This window comes from Dunckerocampus dactyliophorus, chromosome 2 (genome assembly GCF_027744805.1).
Source record: "Dunckerocampus dactyliophorus isolate RoL2022-P2 chromosome 2, RoL_Ddac_1.1, whole genome shotgun sequence".
Classification (NCBI taxonomy): Eukaryota; Metazoa; Chordata; class Actinopteri; order Syngnathiformes; family Syngnathidae; genus Dunckerocampus; species Dunckerocampus dactyliophorus.
In genome coordinates, this window is record NC_072820.1 from 10400741 (window position 1) to 10426031 (window position 25291).

The 25291-nt window shown below is 40.9% G+C and overlaps 1 protein-coding gene across 3 annotated transcripts in view; it reads right to left on the reverse strand.

Annotated features, from left to right (window-relative positions):
- LOC129177668 (glypican-5-like) overlaps nucleotides 1-25291 on the reverse strand; it is a 142604-nt gene that overhangs the window by 60104 nt on the left and 57209 nt on the right. For 2 of the 3 annotated variants that reach the window (XM_054769030.1, XM_054769028.1), the window contains 3 exons: nucleotides 22077-22240; nucleotides 20463-20519; nucleotides 13832-13954 (listed from right to left, as the gene is read on the reverse strand). In XM_054769030.1, coding sequence (XP_054625005.1) covers nucleotides 13832-13954; nucleotides 20463-20519; nucleotides 22077-22240 — 344 coding nt within the window. The remainder of the gene's footprint in view (nucleotides 1-13831; nucleotides 13955-20462; nucleotides 20520-22076; nucleotides 22241-25291) is intronic. The other variant, XM_054769029.1, reaches the window with a different exon arrangement.

Sequence of the window (25291 nt, forward strand, 5' to 3'; positions counted from 1 at the left end):
TGTCTCATTGTCATGAATGGTTAACTTTCCTACCCCCTCTTGGAGAAAGTCATGGGGGAATTCTCAAGTAATTTCTTGGATCTTCCTTGTGAAGTTCTGTTAACAACTGATCATAACGCCTAAAGCGATGGCTTCTACTCAGCAATTCCCTTTCCCACACTTTCTGTGCTTTCTTTTTTTCTACTTTATGCCTTCTTCCTGCTCTTTCTGTATTCTCTTTCTGCAGGTGTGAGGTAATATAGACATATGTTTTCTTTTCTGCAATGAGAGCTTCTTCTCTGGAGTTCAACCTCTCGTAGGTCCCTTGCAAATAGAGGAATTAGAGAAGCTAGGGAAGATGCCTGTTATCGCGTGGCGTCACGCGGAACAGAGCGAGACCAAATAATGCCACGACTGCTTCACAGATGTGGGAAGTGGTGGTGACAATGTAAACCCATGTGAGAACAATGTGCGGCACGTGTACTATATCGCGCACTAGACGTAAACAGTACTTGACATAAGTGAGTTGTGCGAGTAACGTGCACCATTGTCACTCACGAATTGCGCGCCAGTGCATAACATCTGCGCAAATAGTGCACAAGCTAGCCTTCACTCTGTTCAGGGATGCCATCTAATGACATGCATTGCCATGGCGAATTGCGGGACAATGCGGAGGCAAAATGCATGCAAGTGCAGGCACAGCATAGTGCTATCAAGTTGTTTTCAAATACTTCTTTCAAATGTCATTTGTAGCTGATGTTTACAAATGACTGTAATTTAAAGTAAGTAGAGATATGGTATGATTTTTTTTCTACTCCATAACATTAGCGGTTAGTCGTTAGCTAACACACCGCACTAAAATGCCAATTCTTATACCGGACAGACTGACCAACACATAGACAACATACGTGATATTGTGTTTTATCTGCCGGGAAATAGTAAGGCAACTTTTTGCATCATTTTATACCACAGATTAAACAAGAGTAGTCCTTGTTTGTACATTCATTTTGCAAGTGCAGTCGATTTACTTTTGCAGATGATGTCAAAAAAAGTAAACTTGTAAAAAGTAAGTTGATATCACCTGCAAAAGTAAATCAACTTTACTGGCAAAATGAATGTTATACAAACAAATACTATTCTTGTTTGATCTATGGGATAAGATGATGCAAAAAGTTGCACACTATTCCAAAAGATGGAGCAACGTATTTTTTTCAGGGTATAACGCCAATTTTAAGATACTGGTGATCAATAACGCAGACTCATCAAACAACTGTCAAGCAACTAAGAAATATAAGAATCCATCCATCCATCCATCTTCTTTGCTTAGCCAAGATCGGGTTGCGGGGGGAGCAGCCTAAGCAGGAAAGCCCTGACTTCCCTCTCCCCAGCTACTTCGTCCAACTCCTCCCTGCGGATCCCAAGACATAGTCTCGCCAACGTGTCCTGAGTCTTCCCCGAAGCCTCCTACTGGTCGGAAGTGCCCTGAACACCTCTCCCCAGGGAGGCGTCCGGGAGGCATCCTGACCAGGTGCCCAAGCCACCTCGGGCTCCTCTCAATGCGGAGGGGCAGCGGTTCTACTCGAGTGCTTCTCACCTTATCTCTAAGGGAGAACCCAGCCACCCTACGAAGAAAACTCATTTAGGCCGCTTGTACCGATCTTGTCCTTGCTGTCACTACTATAATATAACAAACATAATATAACTATCTATATAATTATATAATATAATTATAAAAGAAGTGTCATTTAGGTTGTCTTATATTCATTATGGGTTACAAGGTCTTGGCACTTTTCCAAGGCAAATCAAGCACAATCCGTCTTCAGAAAGGAATGAAGCATTTTTACTGTACTGAACGGAGAGATGGTGAGGGTGCTGAGTGAGGGGGTCAATGGTTAGTCTCTGGTAAAGATAAAGAGCACAACTGGAGAACATGCAGTATATACAGACAGACATAGTCAGGTGCATTTAGAAGGTTTCTTAAGAAACCAGAAACCCCAACACACACACACACAAACAGTCCACATTTTATACTGCAAACCTGTGCAAACTGCAGCCCTAGCAGTGAGTGAAATATGGCCAAAGGTTACTCATTCAAAGCGAGTCGGGCAGCTGGTAGCACTGACATTGACATTTCTGGGCCGGAATCCCAACCACAACCCTTACATGATCGGGCCTATCTGTCAATCAGTGGCAGATTAGAAATTGGAAGCGTCAACATAAGTCGGTCAGTAAAGTGAAGCTGAGAGGTTCTTGGTTTGGTTTTAGCGGCAAGACTTCTCCCTCACCTCATTTTGACATTTTTTTCCTATAGAAAATCTTAAAGGTTTTAGTGTGATTTTGGACTATTTTTTTCTTATTGGCGTTATTACAATTTCTAGGCTATCGGAACATTTGCAGCAGGATGAAGTTATAATGGAGAGTTGTCGTCACATTTTTCTATTCTAAAACAACCAACAAGCATCTGTTACATGTCTGTATCATGTTATATAGATAGATAGATACTCTATTCATCTCCAAGAGAAATTCACATTTCCAGCAGCTCTGCAAAAGTGTCATAATAAACTCAATCACTTAAAAATAAAGCAAACAAGGCAAGACAGGAGAGATAAGAAACATGTGATATAAATATCCCTGTAATGAGTTGAACTCATGCTACATTAAAATGAAACGGGTAGACAGTGGGGCAATTCTTAGCATTTGTTTCTGTGTTGATTACATTTTGTGTATACTGTATATATCAGGTGTGCCCAAAGTGCGGCCCAGGGGCCATTTGTGGCTGTTTATTTATTGGCCCCCAGCACATTCTAAAAATTTAACAAGAAAACTTTAAAAAAAAAACAGAAAAAAGTAATTTTACAAGAATAAACTCAAAATATAAAGAGAAAAAAGTATATAATAATTTTACGACAATAGCGTCGTAATATTATGGGAAAAAACAATGTCATTTTAAGCATGAAGGTGACATGTTAAGGAAAGGCATAATCTTTTGAAAGACGTAATATTATGAAAAACAAACAAAACAACGAATAAAGTTGTAATTTTTTGGAAAATTAGGTTGCAGAAAAATATCTAATGTTATGAGAATAAAGTCAAAATATTGCGGCAATAAAGTAATAATTACGAGAAAAAAATTTACAAGAAGAAAGTTTAAGTAGTTGGACAATTTAAAGAAACAACAGAAATGTAAAAAAAACAGCTGTAATTTAACCAAGAATAAAGTCAAAATATTAAGAGAAAAAAGTCTTCTAACGAGAAAAAAGGGTGCAATTTTACAAAAATAAACTTGCAATATTATGATGAAAACATAATTTTAGTAGAATAGAGATGAAAGTAAAAAAAAATATCTATATATTTTTTTAAGTCGAAATATCATAAAGAAAAAAAATGGTCATTTTTGGAAAATTAGGTTGGCAAAAAGTTGATATTATGGGAATAAAGTAATTATTTAAGAAGAAAATTGAATTAAAAAAAGGAAACAGCAAAAATGGGAACATTCATGTTCATAATACGCTTTTTCACCCGTAGCACAAAGTTGAGATGCATTTTATTTCTTGAAATCTATATAACTTCTTAACCTATCTACATGTGCTGGTTTACAAAATATCAAAGTAGCCCTTGCATCCTTTAATTTTTCAGTATGTGGCCCTGAGGTTTTGACACCCCTGGTATATGAATGCATTTGTGTTACATGTAGGTGTGGGGACTTTCCCTTCATTCTGTCGCTCCTCCGTGCAAAGGCTGCATTCCCAGCACCACTCTGGGGGCTTCAGTGAACGAGCCACGTCACCCAATCCCACCCGGAATTCTAGGAACGTTTTCCCTGTGGTCTCAGGTTACCGCACAGACACACAGTACGCAGATCACAGGTCCTCACACACAAACACCACTCCACAGTGCGTTACTGTACCTTTGTTGTTTGCACAGCGTGGCGTTTTGTGAGCTTTGCCTTGCTCCTTCCGTAGCTGTCATTCAATGACATACGGGACTTAGCCTCAAACTTGGAATTTGGGTCTCAACCCAAACACCCTGTTCAGATCCTCACCCTGATGCTAAATACCACACAGCTATCTACATGCATTCACACTAACGTTTAACACAAAACCCTGCCTCCATGCTGATGTGAACCACAGAATCAAACATCAAAGTTTTAGACTTCGCTGCTCGCACTCATGCAAAAACGCACTTGACTTCTCTCAAAAGCAAAATTGTTGCCTAAGTGCGTGCCAGTGTTGATGCAGAATGTATGCTATGGGACACAGGAATAGTGTGATGCCTGAAAAGGCCATAATCCCATGTCCACGCATTTAAGAGGCGTGTGTGTGGATCAAAGTGGAGGTTTGAAGGTGGATTTTCTCAGCCTTTGAACAGCAGTTAAAAGGCACGTTGAACAGAAAGAAGTGTGTGAGGGCACCGAGGACGTATGCAATCGTTCTCATACCGCAGGGCTCTATTTCCAGGGAGTTCTATTTAGTTTTTGCAGAACGAATGGCTTCTATAGGTAACGAGCAGTTACAGCAGAAATCAAACTTTCCTAAACGGCAACCCACCACATAGTGACAGCTCCTACAAAGACCTGTTTCAATGTCACATTCAAGTATTTTTAAGAACTACATTACATACTTTCAAGAACATTTGTATCACAATGATATTTTACTTTCATGCAAGCAAAGAATATTTTAGTAAGCCTTGAGTACCTCTGAGGTTGTAAAATCCTAAATTCAACCATACTTTTTGGTTGAAATCACCTCTAAAATGCACTTTTGAATCATATGACATCACAAAAGACGCCAAAGTACCACTGATGTTTCCAACTCTTTCTCAGACATGTTGAATTGTTTAAGTGTAAACGTAACGACCTTCAATGCACTGTAAAGTAATGCATGTTCAAAGTGAACTAAACCACTACCTTGACCACCTTGGAATGTATAACAAACAGCTACTTACTGTATAGCACTGCTGTCTTCTTAGAAAAAATGTACACGTGGTCCTCGGGTTATATATCTAGACTGTGTTAGACCTTATACCTAAATTAACTCTTTAGTCTCTCACACTGGATGTACACAGAACACACAAAGGACATAAAACACTAACTTAATTCAAGCAAAAGCACTAGCAACCTTTTATTGCTGCCACTTTCACAGGGATCAGCTCCTTGAACATGTTCAAGGATGCTGTGGCACCCTGGCAGTTGCGTATAGTGTTGAAGCGTTTTGTGATTTCCGACATGAGTCCTGACTGCGTGTGTGTGTGTGTGTGCGTGAGGAGGACAGTTGAGTTTGCTGATGTTATTCTGGCATGGTTGTGGCTGACAGTCGCTTGTTATGTATTCGCAATAAAGGGATTGTTGATCAACCATCTACTTTTCATCCTTATACCACCCGGGTAGATGTTACAATATGATCCGCACATAGTGTATTATTTCGCTGTAACTACTGTAGTTCTTGAGCAAGTCTCATGTTGATTAATGTATGAGAGTGCTTACCGTAAAACAAAACACCATAACACGAGGACCACCTGTAGCTTTGTCAGTTAAATGCAACATTGTCCCTTATATTTTACAGGCAAAACCTTGGACAAAGTGATGTTTATGCATGAGACAGACCATGTCATTACTGCTTCTGGCACCAATTTCAATGGCGTGATGGATCTGAATGTCTGCCAAAGTAAGATACGGAACCACACACAGGACAATGGGACACACGCAAACAGTCTCTATGATCCAGTGGCTCTAGCAAAGCCACTGCTTCCCACTGACCTACATCCTTCATTCTACTTTCTCATCCATCAATTAGCTCAGCATCCTCCTGCCATCCATTGCGTCCTCATGCGTGCTTCCTCCCCCCCGCCCCGTTTCTCATCACTTCCTGCTGTGAGTGCCATGCCATGCCATGCCATGCCATGCCATGCCATGCCAATGGGCTAAGCGCTGAGGTTGCTGAGTGCACTGTGTGTACCTCACTCAGTAGGCACCGCTCTAGTCAAGCACGCCAGCCTATTGTGGCACTTTAATTATATTAGTTCAACCCACTCCACAGGGTGGACACACAGCAGAAGCAAGACGCAGTAAAAACTGTGGCCTTTCCACGACAAGTCGCAATAGAATGCTGGAAAATTTAAGCGGCACATTACAAACATGTAATGCCTCCAAGGTCTATCGTAAATTCCCACTTCAGGCCACTGGAAACGAATAAACACTCCTAACGTAACAAGTACAACCCAGAAAGCAACATGTGCAAACACAACAATCTATATATAAAGTACCTTTTAATAACTTCAGCACCTGTACAAGGACACTATAAACTTTAACAATCCTGGTAGTCCTGCAGAGAGAGTAAAGACATTGCACAGATGCAGCAGATTCTCAAAAGGAGCGAAAAGTGGAAGCAGTGATGCAGTAATGTCAAGCGGGTCATTCACAGCAGCAAAGGGTTATGGGAAAGGAATGGGCCACCAAACTTCAAGAAGGGATAAACAGTGGACATGGATTGTTGGCGGCACAAAGAAAATTTGCTGCCGATGTTAAAGGAAAATGCACTTTTTTCAGCAGTTACCAATGAAGGGAATGGGGTTCACCTTAGTCAGCCTCTAAAGGCCTCTATTGAAACAACTCAAAAACACCTCCAGCTGGGCGCATTGATTTCACAGAGCCCACAGCAATGAACGCTACTTCCGACAACAACAGCAACATAAAGAGAGAGTTGGCTAACACTAATCATGGCAGACTTTGTGAGAGCCGCCAACGACTATTACTTTTTAATTTTACTCCCCCCAAGCAGAGAATAAGGTTGCTGGATGCTAGGCAGAAAAGGGAAAGACATGTGTGTTCATGTTTCACATAAAGATTGTGGATAACGGGCAAGATTGCAAAAAAAGTGCAGTTTCCCTTTAAACGCAAATGGAAAATGTGCAAAGGAACTGAAAAATCATAGAAAGTCATTATTTCACTGGTTTCAACTGTATTCATGATTATGTCTTTTTTGACATATGAACAGCCACACACATTACAAGTCCAATTTAAAATCACAAAGTCTGACACTACAAAAAGGATACATTTTAACATAAGCATAACGGGTAAAGGCATATAATTTTCAACCCAGGTGTGTACTCATACGAGGCCAACTACTGTATACTGTGCTTCAGCCCACGTGACACCTAAAGCACAGCACATTTGGCGAGTGTTTGTAATCCGACTGGTCCACCCCTGCACACGCCCATGGATCGAACCAGGGTCCACAGATGAGAGTTGAGCAGAAAGTTGAGCAGTTGAGTTGAAATCCACGAAGAATACACGAAAAAAATTGAAAAAAGTCATGTTCTCAGGCTCTGACAATGATGGTGCCTTAAAAGCTTTTAATATAATACCTTTAAAATCTTATTCTAGAACGATTTTTGTGACTTTAATGTTGAATTATTTGCTTGGGACCCAAGAAGACATCCAATAATTAATATGAGAATCAATCATTGAATTCAAATGAACCAGCTCCACTTGATGTCAGAAAGTTAGGTGAGAGAATAACACTACGGACTGATTGGACTGGACAAATGAGGAAGCAGTTAGCAGAGGCCAGAGGGAGGTGGAGGGGTCGGTTGGGGGATTAAGGGTTTTGCCCGGCGCAGTGCTCTCCCTGCCTTTTGCAGCATAGACAGAATTAATTCCAGATGTCAAAATGATAAACAAACGGGTTGTCCTAACCTTATAAAAATGCAAGGCATTCAGGAGCACTTAAACCGGCATGTCTGTGGTCCATCTCCCTCAACAAATCTAAAACTTTGGAATCATTTCTGAAACATGCTGACGGGCGTAAAAGTTGTCAATCTTTCAATAACAACGGCGCGCAAACATGCGTTACACATCCACACAGTCAAACACATTCTTGTCACGTTGGAGTTCAGTTTGAGTGGTAAGGTTAGATTTACACTGTACGCCTCGGATCCAGCGTCCCAACAGACAGTTCAATTCCAGTGTCTTTAGACTGTCTATTGACATGTTTATCATTATCACTGTGTTTACTTCGAGTGAACACTTGAAACTACTTTTGCTGTAGCTTGGATTTACCATGGGTATTTTTTATTCAGCGTGGGTATATTTGTTTGTGTACATCCCATTGATCGACATACAGACCTGACCAAAATCTTAAGACCATTTGAAAAATTGCTAGAATTTACATTTTGCACATTTGGATCATAATGAGGTTTCAAGTAGAGCTACAATATGCAAAAGCAAGAAGGGGGAGTGAGACAAAAAGCACTTTGAAAAAGTGAGTTATTGAAAACAAAAATTAAACTGAAATAGGCTGTTTATCCGCTGATCAAAAGTTTAAGACCATTGCTCAAAAAATAACAAAAAACTCTCTAAACCAGAACAAAAAATTGTCCCAGTAGGACTCAGTAATGAGTAGCTCCACAGTTCTTTTTTACGCACTTCAAAAATTGGTTTGGGCATGCTTGATGCGAGTGTTTCCAGAAGGCTAGTGGGAACATCGCTCCGAGTGGTGAAGACAGCTTCACGAAGGGCCTCAAATGGCCATTTTTATAAACTTCCCATGCCATCCATCCCCAAATGTTCTCTATGGGATTTAAATGAGGGGAACATGCAGGATGGTCCAAAAGAGTGATGTTATTCTCCCTGAAGAAGTCCTTGGTCAAGCGAGTATTGTGAACTGCAGCGTTGTCCTGTTGAAAACCCAACTGTTACCACACAGACGAGGGCCCTCAGTCATGAGGGATGCCCGCTGCAACATCTGCACGTTTGACGACCCTGCACCACCTGAAGCTCCAGTGTTCCAGTGAATGAAAAAGCACCCCAGATCATGATGGACCCCCCCCCTCCACTGTGCCGGGTAGAAAACATCTCAGGTGGGATCTCCTTGTCATGTCAGTAACGTTGGAAGCCATCTGGACCATCAAGGTTACATTTCTTCTCATCAGGGAATAAAACTTTTTTCCACCTTTCATTGTCCCATGTTTGATGCTCCCTGGCAAAGTCTAAACGGGCCGTTTTGTGGCGTTGAAGGAGACGAGGTCTTTGAATTTGTTTTTATGTTTTTTTAAACCCTTTTCCTGCAGATGCCATCTGATGGTTATTGCGCTGTAGTCGGCACCAGTAAGGGCCTTAATTTGGCTCGAAGACCGCCCTGTGTCTTGATGGACAGCCAATCGGATTCTCCGGCTCAGCGCAGGTGTGATTTTTTTTGGGTCTATCACTTGACTTTTTTGTTTCATAATGCTCAGGATCTTTCAAAAAATGTAAAATGACTGTCTTAGTGTGCCCAACCACAGCGGCAATGGCACGCTGCGAGATGCCTTGCTGATGCAGCTCGACAATCCGACCACGTTCAAAAAGAGAAAGCTTCTTCATCAGGAGGGCATGACAGTGTGAATGCCTGACAGAAAATGAAAAATTTCAGCAGATTTTGGCTTTTATAGCCTGTGGTCTTGAACTTTTGATCAGCTGATAAACAACCTATTTACATTTTTTTTGGTTTAAATTCCAAATTCCAAATGTTTTTTGTCTCACTTCCCGTTCTTTCTTTTTACATATTGTAGCTCTACTTAAAACCTCATTAAGATCCAAATGTGCAAAATGCTAATTCTAGCAATTTTTCAACTGGTCTTGAGATTTTGATCAGGAGTGTATTATGATGGCATCCAGTACACACACACACAAACACACACACACACACACATATATATATATAGATAGATAGATAGATAGATAGATAGATAGATAGATAGATAGATAGATAGATAGATAGATAGATAGATAGATAGATAGATAGATAGATAGATAGGATTCCTTATTTATAAATGTATTATTTATAAATTATATTAATTATATAATATACGACCTTCTAAATACGGTTTTTAACATTATTAGAGCCGTCAAGACATGAACTAACCCCTCATAGCCAGCTTTACACTCTTACTACCCAATATACGTTTTGACTGATCATAAGCCATACCCAACCACGAAAAAGCATGATTTATTAATTAATATATTTTTGAAAAACCATGACAGAGTGAAGCCGCAAAATTTGAACCAAGAAGTGGCAAGGGACGACGTACGTACATATATACAGTCATTTTTTTTCCAGATCTGGTATTATGCTGCAGTCACATTGGCAGATATATATTTATCCACATTTGAAAGAAACTGAAGATATCCAATTTCATGTGATTAATTATTTTTTTATGCTGCCATGACCCACATCAATTGGAATACATGGAAGAATGGAATGGAATTGTGTCACTTGAAACATGTATCTTAAGTGTTTCTAATGGGGGCTTGGATCTCGGAATTAAAATGAATGCCTTAGTCAAAACGGTAAGAAAAGATCTGCTGACTTACTTGGCTGGCGTACACACTTTGGTAAATCAACTCAATGCAAAGTGATTCCCGCAAGGGTTTGTTGGTCAAAGAGTTCAAACAAAGTGGCACAGTCCATAAAAATCATTTACAGAAGGGCCTTGGGTAATGTTCAAACAGCAAGATTTTGTTCCATGTCTCCTGATTTTTTAACTTTTCTATGTTATACCACTGGCTCAAGGTCTGAGAGCCCACTCCTTCCTTCATCTAATTAAGTAATTTCAAGGCAACAGCACAGCCGAGTGTGGTGAGGCAGGCGCCAGAAAGCGGGACGTTGTGGTCCATTTAGATTTTTACTCTTTGCCTCCATGGCTGTAGCTCAAATTTGGTATAGTGAATAAACTAAAATAAACTATATGTAGAATTAAAATGTTCAAAAAAAAGAATTAAAACGTTCATGATAGCAGTGCACATGGTAAATTTGTTTTGAGTACTGTACCTTATGCAGCTTCCTCACAAAACACACTGTTCATTTCAGAATATGAAAAATCTGAAATCTTGAGAGACTTTGGCTCATTAAAGGATTAACTACTTTGCTCCTTCTTTGACTTTTTTGTGATATGCCACCACAAAAGTACCAGTGAGGAGAAAAGGTGTGGTGGTAACCATCAAATTGTAAATAGAATGCACAGCAACAGCCGCACGGTGGTTAGCATGTTGACCACACAGTCAGGAGATCAGGAAGATTTGAGTTCGAATCTCCGTTGGGCATCTCTGTGTGGAGTTTGCATGTTCTCCCCGTCCGTGCGTGGGTGTTCTCCGGGTCCTCCGGTTTCCTCCCACATTCCAAGAACATGCATGTTAGGTTAATTGGCAACTCTAAATTGTCCATAGGTATGAAGGTGAGAGTGAATGGTTGTTTGTGCCCTGCGATTGACTGGCGACCAGTCCTCTTGCCCAAAGTCAGCTGGGATAGGCTCCAGCATACTCGCAACACTAGTGAGGATAAGTGGCATAGAAGAAGGATGGCTGTACTGCAACATCGGAAAGGGATTGGTTTCTCAGTACAATATGATCAACACTATATAATTAGAATTAAATACCATTTTGGTGATAGCAATTAAACAAAGCACAGTAATCCTTTGTTCATAGCGGTTAATTGGTTCCTGACCCGACCGTGATAAGTGAATTTCCGCAAAGTAGGATTTCTTATCAGTAAATCAAATATTTTCATAATGCAAGTATGGAAAACCTGTTTACGACCTTCTAAATACATTTTGGACATTATTTGAGCCTTCAAGATATGAAATAACACCCCATGGTCACTTTTACACTCGTATTCCCCGATATAGTAGACACAATAACAGAAAATAATTAATTTTAAAACAGAAATAAGACATATAGACTTACACATGTCAGCATTGGGGGAGGTTTTTTTTGCTGTTGTTATTTTTAGCTTTCTGTTCTGCACAGTTCTTCCTGTGGTGGCTATTGTCTCATCAATGTAATGCTATGACCCTTAAGGGTATTATTATTGTGTTCATGTTATTGTGGTGGTGAGTATTGCTGTAAATGTGTTCAGATGCTTGGAGGTGAATGGGAGGGGCAGACATAAAGCGACGTCGGGGATTCAGAGTTTGAGTTTTGGCTTAGCGTTGTTTATCTGTTAGGGATTATTGTGCCTTTTGTGAGGTAATTCAAACCTGTAATAAAAGCCTGTTGTTCCGGCGAGCACGTCTTGTGCTTGTGTGTCTTACTGACACATTACTGACAACTAGTGACCAGTGTAGAATACTACATATCATCACGACATCTTTGAATGTGTCTTCCGAATGCCTTTTAGTTGTATTTTAGCATTATAACATTGTAGCTAACTAGCACATTACTCCTGTCTAAACAAGTGGGCTTATTTTAGTTGAGCTTATCTTTCCGGGTAGACGGTGCAAACTGTTCACACGTGTTTCTGCAAATGTTCTGAGATATTTGAATGCTAGCCAGCGCACACTTTCAGTTTGGATGTTTACAACTGTTTGCTGCTCGCTTCTCCTCCTTCTGTCATCAGATGCTGAATACAGAGGAAGAGAATGTCAATCCCCTTTGCCTTTAATGTGCTTTGAGGTATTGCAGCATTCCATTGTGTGTGTTGCATGAGCACCGTGCAACTGCATAAAACGCCCCTCCAGCTGTTGAATATCATATGAAGCCAGTATTGATTGATGTGAGACCGTCTGTGTTTAGTGCGTATATTGTATTTGTAGGAAAAACCCAACAAGTCCTTCGGACCCAAATAGTCAATGTTATGGGCAAGTATTCATTTATGATGAATACACTGTAATTGTCCTCCCATTTTGTCATCTAACCCTCTCATAGTAGCCCCTCATGTAACTTTCCCAGGCATGGTGTGGACAGTGGCAGTAGCAGTGGCAGCAAAGTATTTCCCATGCAGCCTCATAGGAGGGTCTTTGTTCACCCTAAAGGCTTTGAGGGTCCCCATGGCAGGGCTGTGCCCCACTCTGCTGACTCCACAATGAGTCTTTATGCTGCCAAGTCTCCCCTTCCCCCCATCGCTGCACCATGCTTCCCTCATCAGGGGCACATGGAGGCACAGGGGGCATCATAGCACCAAAATGCGTTTAATGCCCAGATCCTCACTCTTGTTTTTGTGTTTCTGACTCATACCACAAAGCCAGTCTGAAAAGTTTATGAGTGTGCCAAATATCTCAGTAGGGTTCTGTTTTCTTATTCGCCCTAAGACTACTTGACACCACAAGAAAAGACCTGGCTCTCAAACAGGAGAGTGTGATAGTATACCATTAAAAGCCATTAGCGCTGATGTTGGAAGTGAGCATCTTGGCAATAAAAGTGACTCATCCCCTCGCACGCACAGACCAGCAATAAGAACTTCCTCGAGCTTCAGGTGAAAAATGGTCACTCGGCCTGATGTTTGCAACAAAATCATATGTTGCTGATCATGTTGCCGGCACTCATGCAGTGGCTGCCAACTGTACTTTGTGTGCTGACACACTGTCACTAGCCCTGATGAATGGGTTGTCTGCTCAGTGTGCTGTTGGCACATCGTCTGCTTTGAGACAAGATGACTTTGACAGCCACTTAGGGTTGCATAAATTGCACACATCCTGTCTCAATCCAAGAATACATCATATACAATCAGCGACAATATACTGTATAGCCTAATCTGACGAGTGACATGTGTCACAAAGACCTGACAAGCACTCTAGGGTGGATCATGGGTAAAAGGCACTCGTACCCATTTTCTTCTGTTGAAGCCAAAAAATGAGAGTGCCAAGGGCTGAGGTTACCATGGAAATAGGACTTGAAGAGAGCATTGCCTGTTTCAGAAACAGATCCACTTGGAATCACTTTTGGACTAAAACTGGATTCATCTGCAACCATTATTCTTTCTCTAAAACTCACACATAAAGTAATGACGTCTTAGGATTTACTTCGGACTAGATAGTTCTTACGTCTCCACTGTGGTCAGTTTATTTTATCACATCAGTGTTCAATATGTGGGAATTATCTTACCTCTCCACCACACCATCTCCACTCCAGCATGTGGCCTCATCCACCACATTCTCCCCCTCACAAAGCATCTCTGGCAAGGCAGCATAGAAGGACTTGTAGCGCTGTAGGTACATCAGGAACTCCCTGAGGAGAAACAGACGTATGAGCGGGGTCGCAATGAGCAATCCAAACACTTACCCCTTCTTCCATGCATAAAAAAGCAATTTTTTTGTCTCTTGCACGCATAAACTGTTTGTTTAAATACAGTAATTGCGGTACAGTAATCTCTCGCTTACCACAGTTACTTATTTCCAGACCCAACCGTGTTAAGTGCATTTCCGCAAAGTAGGATTCCTTATTTATAAATGGAATATTTTTGTAGTAAAAGCATAGAAAACCTGTTTAAAACCTTCTAAATGTTTTTTTTAACATTATTAGAGCCCTCCAGACATAAAATAACGCCCCTATAGTCACCTTTAAACGCGTAATACACAATACAGAAGATTAAATAAAAGTAAATAGGCCACATAAGACATAAATAAGAATTGTAGTTGTGTGTGTTACTATAAATGTGTTCCCTATGGCCGGCTTGTGCTCCCACAAATCTCCCGCGGACCGGGGGTGGTGGTGGTGGTGTGTGTGTGTGTGTGTGTGTGTGTGTGTGGGGGGGGGGGGGGGGGGGGGGGTACATTATAGCGATCTAATTTATCTTATTTATAATGTATTATGTACATCTGCACAACATCTGAATGCCGACCCACCATCCACCAGTTCAAGCCTGCTGTTTTTCCAGAGAGATTGTTACATTATTACATCGCTGTTTGACGTGTGTGGTAAAAGGCAGTGCACTAGCATGAATTAACTCGAGACAAATGTTCACATTAGCACTCAATAAGTCATCAAAACTTACCTTTATGAATTCCCACAAAGTATCAGCATTTGAAAAATGCTAAAAATACAGTAGTAGTCTATCTGTGCGGCGAGAGAAAGTTAGCACACGCACACAACAACGCAAAAATTAGACAGATGTAACAGAGAGAATCCGGCCACTTTTGAAAAAAAAACATCATGGAAATTATTTTGTCTTTCTGTGCAGCCTGGTACCAAATGACCCATGGCCCGGGCCGTGGCCCGGGGTTGGGGATCACTGCCCTATAGGACCTGGAAGAGAGGTGGACAGGAAGTGACATCAAGCGTTCAGAGGTGATTTTCAGCTTCCGTGGGAAATGGCTGCAAAAGTAGCTCATGCTTTTATTAGAGGTTTTCATTGGGGATTATTGTGCCTGTTGTGAAATATTTCGAACCTGCAATACAACCGTGTTGTTCCGGCGATCAAGTCTTAGCCTTGCGTGTCTCACGGAACATTACAGTAACACTACTGACACCTAGCGACCACTGTAGAATGCTACATTTTATTATACAGTACTTGAAAATGCTTAATATATCCAAAAATATGTAACATTTGCTTAAATATATTTTGACTAATAATAGGCCGTATTTAACTACTGTACAAAACTGTATGATTTATTAATTAGTGTATTTCTGAAAAACCATCATCAAGGGAAACTGTGAAATTCAAAGTGCAAAGTGGCAAAAGACGACTGTGTGTTTTTGGATTTTTTTTTGCCCACTTTTGCTGTCAGGTGTCACCACAGCGAGTCAATCACATGAATGCTCGTTTTTACGCTGGATGCCATTCCTGGCGCAAATCTTGTACTACAATCTCAGTAATATAGAATGATATAATAATTGTCTACCTTATTATCTACAATGACTGCATGAAATTCATGTAAACAAAACGGAGAATGTAAAGGACCGTCAAAAGGTCCATTCTTGTTTTTAAAGAAGAGGCATCAATTTAATGTGCCCCCCCCCACTCCCTCCCTACCCCATACCCTCCACCCCACACACCTCTCAAGATAGCTGGGAGTGTATTTCAAGGCAACTGTCACCAGCGTAGCCTCACTTTGCCCTCTGCTGGTTGCTAAGTGACCTGACAATGAAGCTTAAGATAAATGATCCACAGTTCACAGAGATCTGGCTCGCTCAGTTTGAACTCCAGACATCAGGATTCGCCACGAAAGTTGCCGACTGAACATTTCACTTTTAATCTAAAGGTCAAGTTGCCACTTGGTCCAGTTAGCATTCCCACTGGTGTTTTTATCCTCATTTTGTCACCCCGCCTAAGGGCCCAGTCAAAGACAATCAAGGACAAGGTAGGATGATATGGTAAAGTATCTCAAAAAAGAACGTCCACCCCTCACATTTTAACACATTTTTATAGCTGTACCTCTTCTCAAAATACAACAATAATGAAACTCTGTTTTGCTTTAGAGTAGTCAGTATACAGCTTTTATGTCATACAGATTCAGACTAAATAATGACTAAATAATAACAAACATCTAAATAGCTGGAAACAGGTAAGTACCAAGATAATTGTTTCTTGCCTACAGTCAAACATGGTGGTGGTAGTGTCATAGTCTGGGCTGCATGAGTGCTGCCGGCATTGGAGAGCTGCGGTTTATTCAGGGGAAACATGATTTCCAACATGTGCTGTGACATTATGAAGTACAACATGAGCCCCTCTCTTGGTGAACTTAGGCATATGGTTCTCATTTCCAACATGGCTGTGTGTTGACATATTTCAGGGACAGTAAATTGAAACTGCCTTACAAGCTGTACACTGACTACTCCAAGTACATCTGTGTAGGCTCTCAGTCGTACAGGAGTTGTCCATCGAGGAAAAGGCTTCTTGAGACGTCATCTGTACTTCTGTGTAGAAGGTGTCGGACGTTTCGCTCCTCATCCGAAGAGCTTCGTCAGCAAACTAATAAGTGCTGGTAGCTTAGGCCTTAAATACAGTAAGAGTGGGCGGAATTGGTGTGCCAACACCCTCCTCCTATTGGTTCGTTACACTAAGCCTGCATTCCTCATCTTTACAGTGGTATAATCCTATCCTGTTATTCACACCTACGATAAAAGGGAAGTGTCGCTCCCTGAATTGGGTATGAACGACTCTGATACTGGCTTGTTAGCATCTATTGTTCTGGCTCGGCCCTGCCTTCACCTCATTAGCAAGACTAAGAGCTGTGGGTTTTGGTCTCAGTAACCTGCTGAACACAGGGTCCAAATTGAACCTCAAACCACCATTCCGATTCAATGATGGGTTCTGTTGTTTGACAAAAATAGCTTCCTTTACTCCTCTTTCAAACCATCTGTTTTCTTTGGCCAAAATCTTTACCTCGCTGTCCTGAAAAGAGTGATTGGTAGCTTTCAGGTGTAGATGTACTGCTGATTGAGGACCACTAGCATTGTCCCTGCGATGTTGATAAAGCCTTTTTTGGAGCATTTGCTTAGTTTCCCCAATGTAGTGCTCTTTGCATTCCTCATCTTTACAGTGGATGGAATAGACCACATTGCTCTGTTTCTGGTTTGGAGCCTTGTCTTTAGGATGCACTAATTTTTGTCTCAGGGTATTTACTGGTTTGAAATAGGTAGGAATTTTGTGTTGCCATAAGATCCTCTGGAGTTTTTCGGAGACCCCCGCTACATAAGGGACTACCACTCCTCTCCTTTTAGCTTCTGTGGGCTTTTGGGTTTCTTTCCCTACTCTCTTCTTTTGACATTTGTTAAAAGCCCACCGTGGGTACCCACAGGTTGAGAGCGCTCTCTGGACATGTTGTGTCTCCTTTTTCTTTCCCTCAGCACTAGTTGGTATTTGTTCCGCTCTATGTTGGAGGGTCCTAATAACCCCTAGTTTATGTTGTAGTGGATGGTTTGATTCAAAAAGCAGGTATTGGTCAGTGTGTGTGGCCTTTCTAAAGACCTCTGTAAGTAGCTGTCTGTCCTTTCCTATAATTACCTTGCAGTCTAAGAAGGCTAGTTGGTTTTCTTTAGTGTCCTCGCGAGTAAATTTGATATTGGTGTCCACCGCATTGATGTGATCTGTGAAAGACTGAATTTCTTGTTTTTTGATTATGACAAAGGTGTCAACCACGTATCTAAACCAGTGCCTTGGTTTTGTCCCTGAGAAGGATGTGAGAGCCTGTTTCTCCATCTCTTCCATGTACAGATTCGCCACTATGGGTGAGACTGGTGAGCCCATAGCACAACCATGAATTTGTCTGTAGAATTTCCCTCTAAACTGAAAATATGTGGTGTTAAGGCAAATTTCCAGTAATTGGCAGATGTGGTCAGCACTAAGTTTTGTTCTCCGATGCAGAGTTGAGTCCTCGAGCAGTCTCTTCCTCACCACCGAGACTGCTGCTGAGGTGGAGACAGATGTGAAAAGTGAAGTCACATCATAAGACACCAAAGTTTCCTCTGGCTCCAATCTGAGGTCTTTGATGCTCGCCACAAACCCTTTTGTGTTCTCTATATGATGATCAGTGTTGCCTACCAATGGGGATAAGACTGTTTTTACATATTTCGCTACATTGTACGTGGTAGAGTCAATGCTACAGACAATGGGTCTGAGGGGAAACCCTTCCTTGTGGATTTTTGGAAGGCCATAGATACATGGTGTAGCCTCCCCAGGGTATAACCTATGATACATCTGTCTGTCAATTAGTTCTTCCTTCTCTAACTTTTGGAGACAGTGTATGATTTCTTTCTTATACCTGCTGGATGGGTCCCTTTTAAGTTGCTCATATGTGTTGGCATCACTAATTAGACTTGTTATTTTTTCTTCGTAGTCCAATGTGTTGAGAACCACTGTGCATCTGCCCTTATCAGCTGGTAAGATGGTGATGCTCTCATCTTTCTGCAGAGCCGCTAATGCGGTTAGTGCGTTAGTGTAACGAACCAATAGGAGGAGGGTGTTGGCACACCAATTCCGCCCACTCTTACTGTATTTAAGGCCTAAGCTACCAGCACTTATTAGTTTGCTGACGAAGCTCTTCGGATGAGGAGCGAAACGTCCGACACCTTCTACACAGAAGTACAGATGACGTCTCAAGAAGCCTTTTCCTCGATACTCCAAGTACAGTGACACATTACAAGTGACACATTCTCAGAACATGCAGACTAACAACCAGACAAGGGATTCAAAATTTTAAGTTGAGGCGCACTCACAACTTAGCGCCGCATCATAAAAAGCATGTAAAAAGATAACTGTAAAATGTTAATGTCATAAAAAATTGTGGCAAATAAAAACCGTACACTCACAAAACATGCATAATAACAATTGTGATGATAGGACACCACATTATTTATAGATATCGTAACATAATTTGGCCCCATAAGTATAGCTGAGTTTCTTGCTTTGCATCTGGTGTGTGTTAGAACAGTGGTCCCCAACCACCAGGCCGGGGCCCGGTACCGGTCCGTGGGCGTGGGCGAACTGGGCCGAGGAAACCTTTCAGGCGTATTGATAAAAAAACACACAAAACCCATCCACAAAAAAACACTTTTGTAAATAACTAAATACAATTTTAAGTAAATGCATGTCAATTTTGGAAATGTGGGCCATTGATTTATTAAAAAAATAATATAGTTTGAAATTTTTGTATGTTTAGGTTGTTTGATGCGAGTGTCCCACTTTGTTTGACAGCCCTTGAACGCACCATTCTACATGCGCTAGCCTTCTCCCACTCTGCACAGATTGTCAACAATACTGTATTTCCATCGGGGTTTTTTTACTTCATATTTGCTCCCAAATGCTGATACTCCGTGGGAATCCATAAAGGTAAAGTTTGATTACATTATTGAGTGCTACTGTGCATATTTGTCGTGTGCACAGCTTCAAGTTCATGCTAGCACACAGCCTGTTAGCACACACGTAGCAGCGGCGCTATAAACCTCTCTCTGAAAAACAAACTCCAAGCTTATCGTGGTGGATGGTGGCTCTCCATTCACTTTGTGCTTTTAATTTGATGTTGTTGCTCTCTTAGTTTTACATAATACATACAAAATGAGATAAATGACATCGCTATACGACCACCATCAACCCGGTCCGCGGAGATTTGTGGGAACACGAGCCGGGCCGTGGGTCCAAGAAGGTTGTGGACCACTCTGTTAGAAGCAAAACAAAAGGTGTTCAAGACACTTCTCACACCACAGTAATTATGTGTGTGATGGCGGCGGACACGAAAGGTAATGTATGACATTGGATTTGCAAAGTTCCTTTACTTCGTTGATATTATCTGTGGAGCAGAAATTGCGTGCGTATTTTGCAAACAACACATCAACAATGACTTATACCAGAGCCACTCAATGAAACCATGATATTCCTGTCAGGTTTTTGTGTAATGGATTAAATCATCAATCAGGAAAAGAACAAACATTATCCAAGAGTCATACTTCAATAATGTAACAATTACAACCATGGAATTTCCAGTTCACTTACAACTAATATCAAAATGTGCATAGAATAGAAGATCTTTGTAAAGATCTCTTCCTCATATCCAAATTTAATTTCTATAGCACTGTCCCTTGAGAAAATACAATAAAAATGGTTGTGTGATGTGAGGGGTGTACTCACTCTTGTGAGAGAACGACTTATTTCTTGAATGGTGGCATTAGTACTGTCATTCTCCAATACAGAACCAGGGTACAGGCATAACCCAAATGTTTTGAAGACATTAAAAACCCAATGCTCATAAAAGTCTCAGTACGAGTGTGTGAGATATTGCTCAGATGGATGCATGCTTACCTAGAGAGTGTTCTCAGACTATGTTTATTGCTCTTGGAGGGTTTCAGTGGGGGCGAGCTGGGAATGATGGGAGTTGGAGTCCAGGTGAGATTGTTGCAAGCAAGGAGGATGCAGGGGAAGTAAAATGTGTGGTGAGAGACAGAAAACAGAAACAAAAGTACATCATGACGAGACACATGTGGTGAGGACACACATGGACACACATGCACATGCAGAAGACAATCACTTCTCCTGACTTTTTATTCACAATTAATAATTTATTTTCAAAAAAGCTTCTGAATTAATATTTCTGAAGTGAAACATAAATGTTGATCTAGTTTCTTTTTCAGCAGTGCGGTAAAAGTCTGTAAAGTGGTCAGCTCTCACACGTGCCCTGGCCAAGGTTGGCAGCCTTCAGGGAGCTCTGCATTGTGTTGCCATGAATGATGGTGGCATTGCCACGCTAGACCTGTCAGCTTGGCTGGCATCAGCGCAGTGATTCATGGATTGGTACGAGGTCAGAGAGGCAGTTCTGCAAATGTGTGTCATACTATTTAAATTGAGGCCAGCTGGTGTTAAGATTTGGTGGTATGGCTGTCTGGGTAAACAGGAAATTGTTGGTCTGTTAAGATTAAGCCTACCCACACTGCCCATAGGCCAACACACCCGTGCCAGCTGCTGTGGCCATCAGAAGGCTGCTTCAAAGGCTAAGTGGAGGGCATGCACTGCACCAGTATGGCATATAGCGGAGAACAAGATAGCTGTGTGTTTCTCGGGGATAGCCAATTGTGTGTGGCATTCCAGCAAAAACAATGCTGCAAATTTAAAGGGGAACAAATAATGGATAAAAAATATGGATATATGGATGGGTAAATATTTATTTAGCACAGCAAAATGACCCTTTATTTATATAATATATATTAGATATAATAAAGTAAATATAATAAAGTAATTATTATTATGGGTAAGTTAATTTTTTTACTGTTATAATTTGGACAAACATCTTCATTCATTTAAATAGCAAAGTATTTTTTTTAGAGGAGATTTATAATCTAAATGTAAAACATGGTTGAATAAATTAAAAAATAAATTTATACATATATTTTTGTATTGTTTATTTTATTCTTACATATACAATTATTATTATTATGAATATTATTATTATAGAACACAAACATTACCCTATGATCATTTGTGCAAAGATCTTCATTATTTTCACAATGTTATTCCCTTCATGGAATTAAGTATGTTAAAGTACATTTTAACTGGGGACGCTCCGATCGATCGGCCACCGATCAAAATCGGCCGATTTTCCTAAAAAAAGCACATGATTGGCATATCCCAATAAATGCCGTTCAAAGCCAATCACAAAAACCCATCAGTGTGCGGCGGCAAACACTACATGTGTGCTGTGTCATGTAGGGTTACCAACATCCATATTGAGCCGCCAACGGACGCACTTTTATATTTCTACTTCTACTACTACTGTTAAAAATAATAATAATAATAATAATAGTGCATTATTAACTGTTATAATTACTAAATAATGTATACAAATGCTATTCTACTGTATTATATTTATATAGGATGCAATCGGCATTAAAAATGATAGTTTCACAAATTCCTTCAGCCTACCTCCTCAAATGTGCGAGTTGCCCAAGCCACTGCTCTGGCAGAGGTTTCAAAGGGGCAGCTGAAGGAAATGGAGTTGATGAGGTCAGGCTGGAGGTTGTGACCTCCGGGCTGGTCGGCTGCATGCCGGTAGGCGCCCTGGTCGACAGGCCACACACCTTGTCTACCTGTGGGGAGAGCAGAGAAAACATACAGACACACTTGTTAGGCTAAGAAAACACATGACACCGGGGGAGTGGTGGAGCTGCAGTGGGTGACTTCCACATAACCAGCTGACACCTGCTCACTTGAGAGCAGCGTAACTTGACTCAAAAAGGTGAATTCCAACGAGCGGTGGATTTCCATGTCTTACTTTAGACCCTGTGAGCAACACTGGGAGTAAAAGAGAAACAAAACAAAACAAAAACAAAAGGCAGTCAACTAGGGACTTTTTACACATGCGGAGAGTAAATGTAGAACATTCCACTACCTCATGGAGGTGAACGCATGTGCAGTTGGCAGTGGGGCCAAAGATCTCAAGTGGGCTATTAAAGCAAGTGGAGGAGAGGAGGCGTTCGGGTCAATGAGAGTAGAGGGGAGTTGTTGATTCAAACCAAAATCAATGGCATCTCATTGCCTTAAAAGCTTGTGGGCAACATTATTTAGTGGCACTCAATTAGGCAGAAAGACAAAGTGCAACGCCGCCCACATTCTTGCCTAGATAACTGCTTACAGTGACCAGCGGGTGAATGCTGACAGAAGTGAGTCGATTCAGTCGGGGCTACTGTATACATCCACACACACACACACACACACACGCACACGCACACACACACACACACACACACACACACACACACACACACCTCTATTTTGGCAGCATTATTCAGTTCAAAACAACACTGGCATTGAAACAGGAGAACAGGGGAACATTCAGAAAGAGATTCTACCAAATGTTTGAATTGACAAAATGACACTACAGTATACACTAGGTTCCCAACTTACAAACACAATTGGTTCCAGACGTCTGTTCGCAAGTCGATTTGTTCGTAAGTCGAACAATTTGTATTTGCATTTGTACTTTATTTATCCCACAGCGGGGAAATTCACTTGTTACAGCAGCAAGCAAGATACGCAAGTAAAGAATACAGTGTAAAGAATACATATTGACTACAACATGGTTCAGGTGGTGCAGGTGCAAAAGGTAATATTACCAACGATGTAGGTACTACATGTACGTGTATACAGTACATATACAGTATATGCGTATGTATGTAAATATGAGTTTGGATGCAGTAGTAATATTAAACGAGGATAATTAATGAAAAAAACAATAATAATAAAAATAATATAATAATACGTAATGATAAATGTTATTTACCTTTAAAGAGAAGTGGTCGAGCATACGTAGTTGGTGGTAGTGGTGGAGGAGGAGGAGGAGTTATTGAAAAAAGGACAAATCGTCGTCGGTAGACTCTTCTAAAAGAGGTAGTTCAGGGGAAACTACTGAGGTGGAAGGAATTGGCAACGAAGGTGCAGACGAAGGTGTAGGCATTGGTGGCGAGTCACTTGGTGACAACGGTGCAGGAGTAGCAGATCTACGTTTGAAGAAGCTTTCAATGGAAGTTTGTATGGTCTTCCTTTTCTTCTCCTCGTAGATGATACGGTAGAACTGTAGAGCGCCATTTTCGAACAAATTCAAATGACAGAATATCGCAATTTAAGACAAAATACATGAAAATATAGACCAGTCAGCTTGCGTTCGTATCTCCGAATGTTCGCAAGTTGGATGTTCGTAAGTAGAGAACCCAGTATATAGGCTTATGCAGTGTTAAGGAAAAGAAAGAAATAAAAATGTTAAAGGATGAGGAAAGAAATAAGATTCAACCTGAATTAAAGTAAAAAAACTATAGATGAATTGTTGATAAGATATCGAAAATAATTCGGTTAGCATAAGCGGGGCATTAAATAAAGGAAAGTAAAGCAAATACATGAAGAATAAATATGTAAATACTACGGGTGTTACACAAGATTGGGTCTACGAGAACTAGACCAGACGAGACTTTAACATTACTTTTAAGAAAAGGACAATGAAAAATATAAAAAATATATGACAATATATTACAATCTACTAATTTAATTTATACTACATTACCTTGCGTTGCACTTAACAAAGCTACATTCTTTTGCACTTTGTGTGTATGCTGTCGGCCCTGCTTCCACCCACCCACTGACAAAAGGGCTCACTCCGTTCATGCCATTGTTCCATGGAACAAAGCGCCAAGGTGCTGAAACCAATGCACAGAGTGAACTCTCTACCTGCCTGTTTGGAGGCGGAAGATGAGGAAAACAGACATGCATGCACATAGCAATGTATGGAGGCTGGCAAAATTATCCTTCATTTTCATTGTGTGACTCATTCATTTATTATCGTCCCATGCCTAGTGCTCATTTTTCTGAACGAGAAATCCTGTCATGTTTTAATTTCGCGAGATCTCGTGACACGTGATCTCGTGACACGCCTAGTAAATACTGGAGTCAAATATTTGACGGAATTGCACAATTCATGAGTGATTTCTCGATGTAGATCAGATAATAACTTCTTGATCACGTTCAATGAATGAAATGTATTGCTTAACGTTGAATGTGACATAATCTGTTATTTTTGTCAAGTTGTTGTTGTGTTTTGTGATTGTTGATGACCTCAAGATGCACCAAGGGCCCATTGCACAAAACTAAGATAAGGGATTAAGCCGGGATGTCTTGGCTATGCTGGCTCAAATTATCCGTGATCTGGTTGCACAAAAGTGGGATAGTGGAATGCGGAATATGTTGTGACATACAGTAAATTGCTATGGAGATTTATTATGTGGAGTTAGCCTGCTCCAGACCAGGCTCAGGTCCAGGATCTAATTTAAACTCATCCCTTATCTCAATCAGTAGTCACCATAACTGGAAACCAATAATTATTCCACTGTCCACTGTCACAACAAACGTAGACACGGGGACAGAAGCACCGCCGCTGTCAGTGTCAGCAGAGGAGAATGCAGCAGATGAAACTGAGAGCGACGCTTTTCATCACAAAGATGTGAGTATTAAAGCGGTAAACTCTATTAAGTGTCGCTTAATGTTCTTATCAATTACAGTAAAAGATGATGTACTTGTTAGGTAATAATAATACCCCAGGTTCTCTCCAGCTGGTCATTAAAGCAGGAGACTTTAATTATCAACACCTCCTT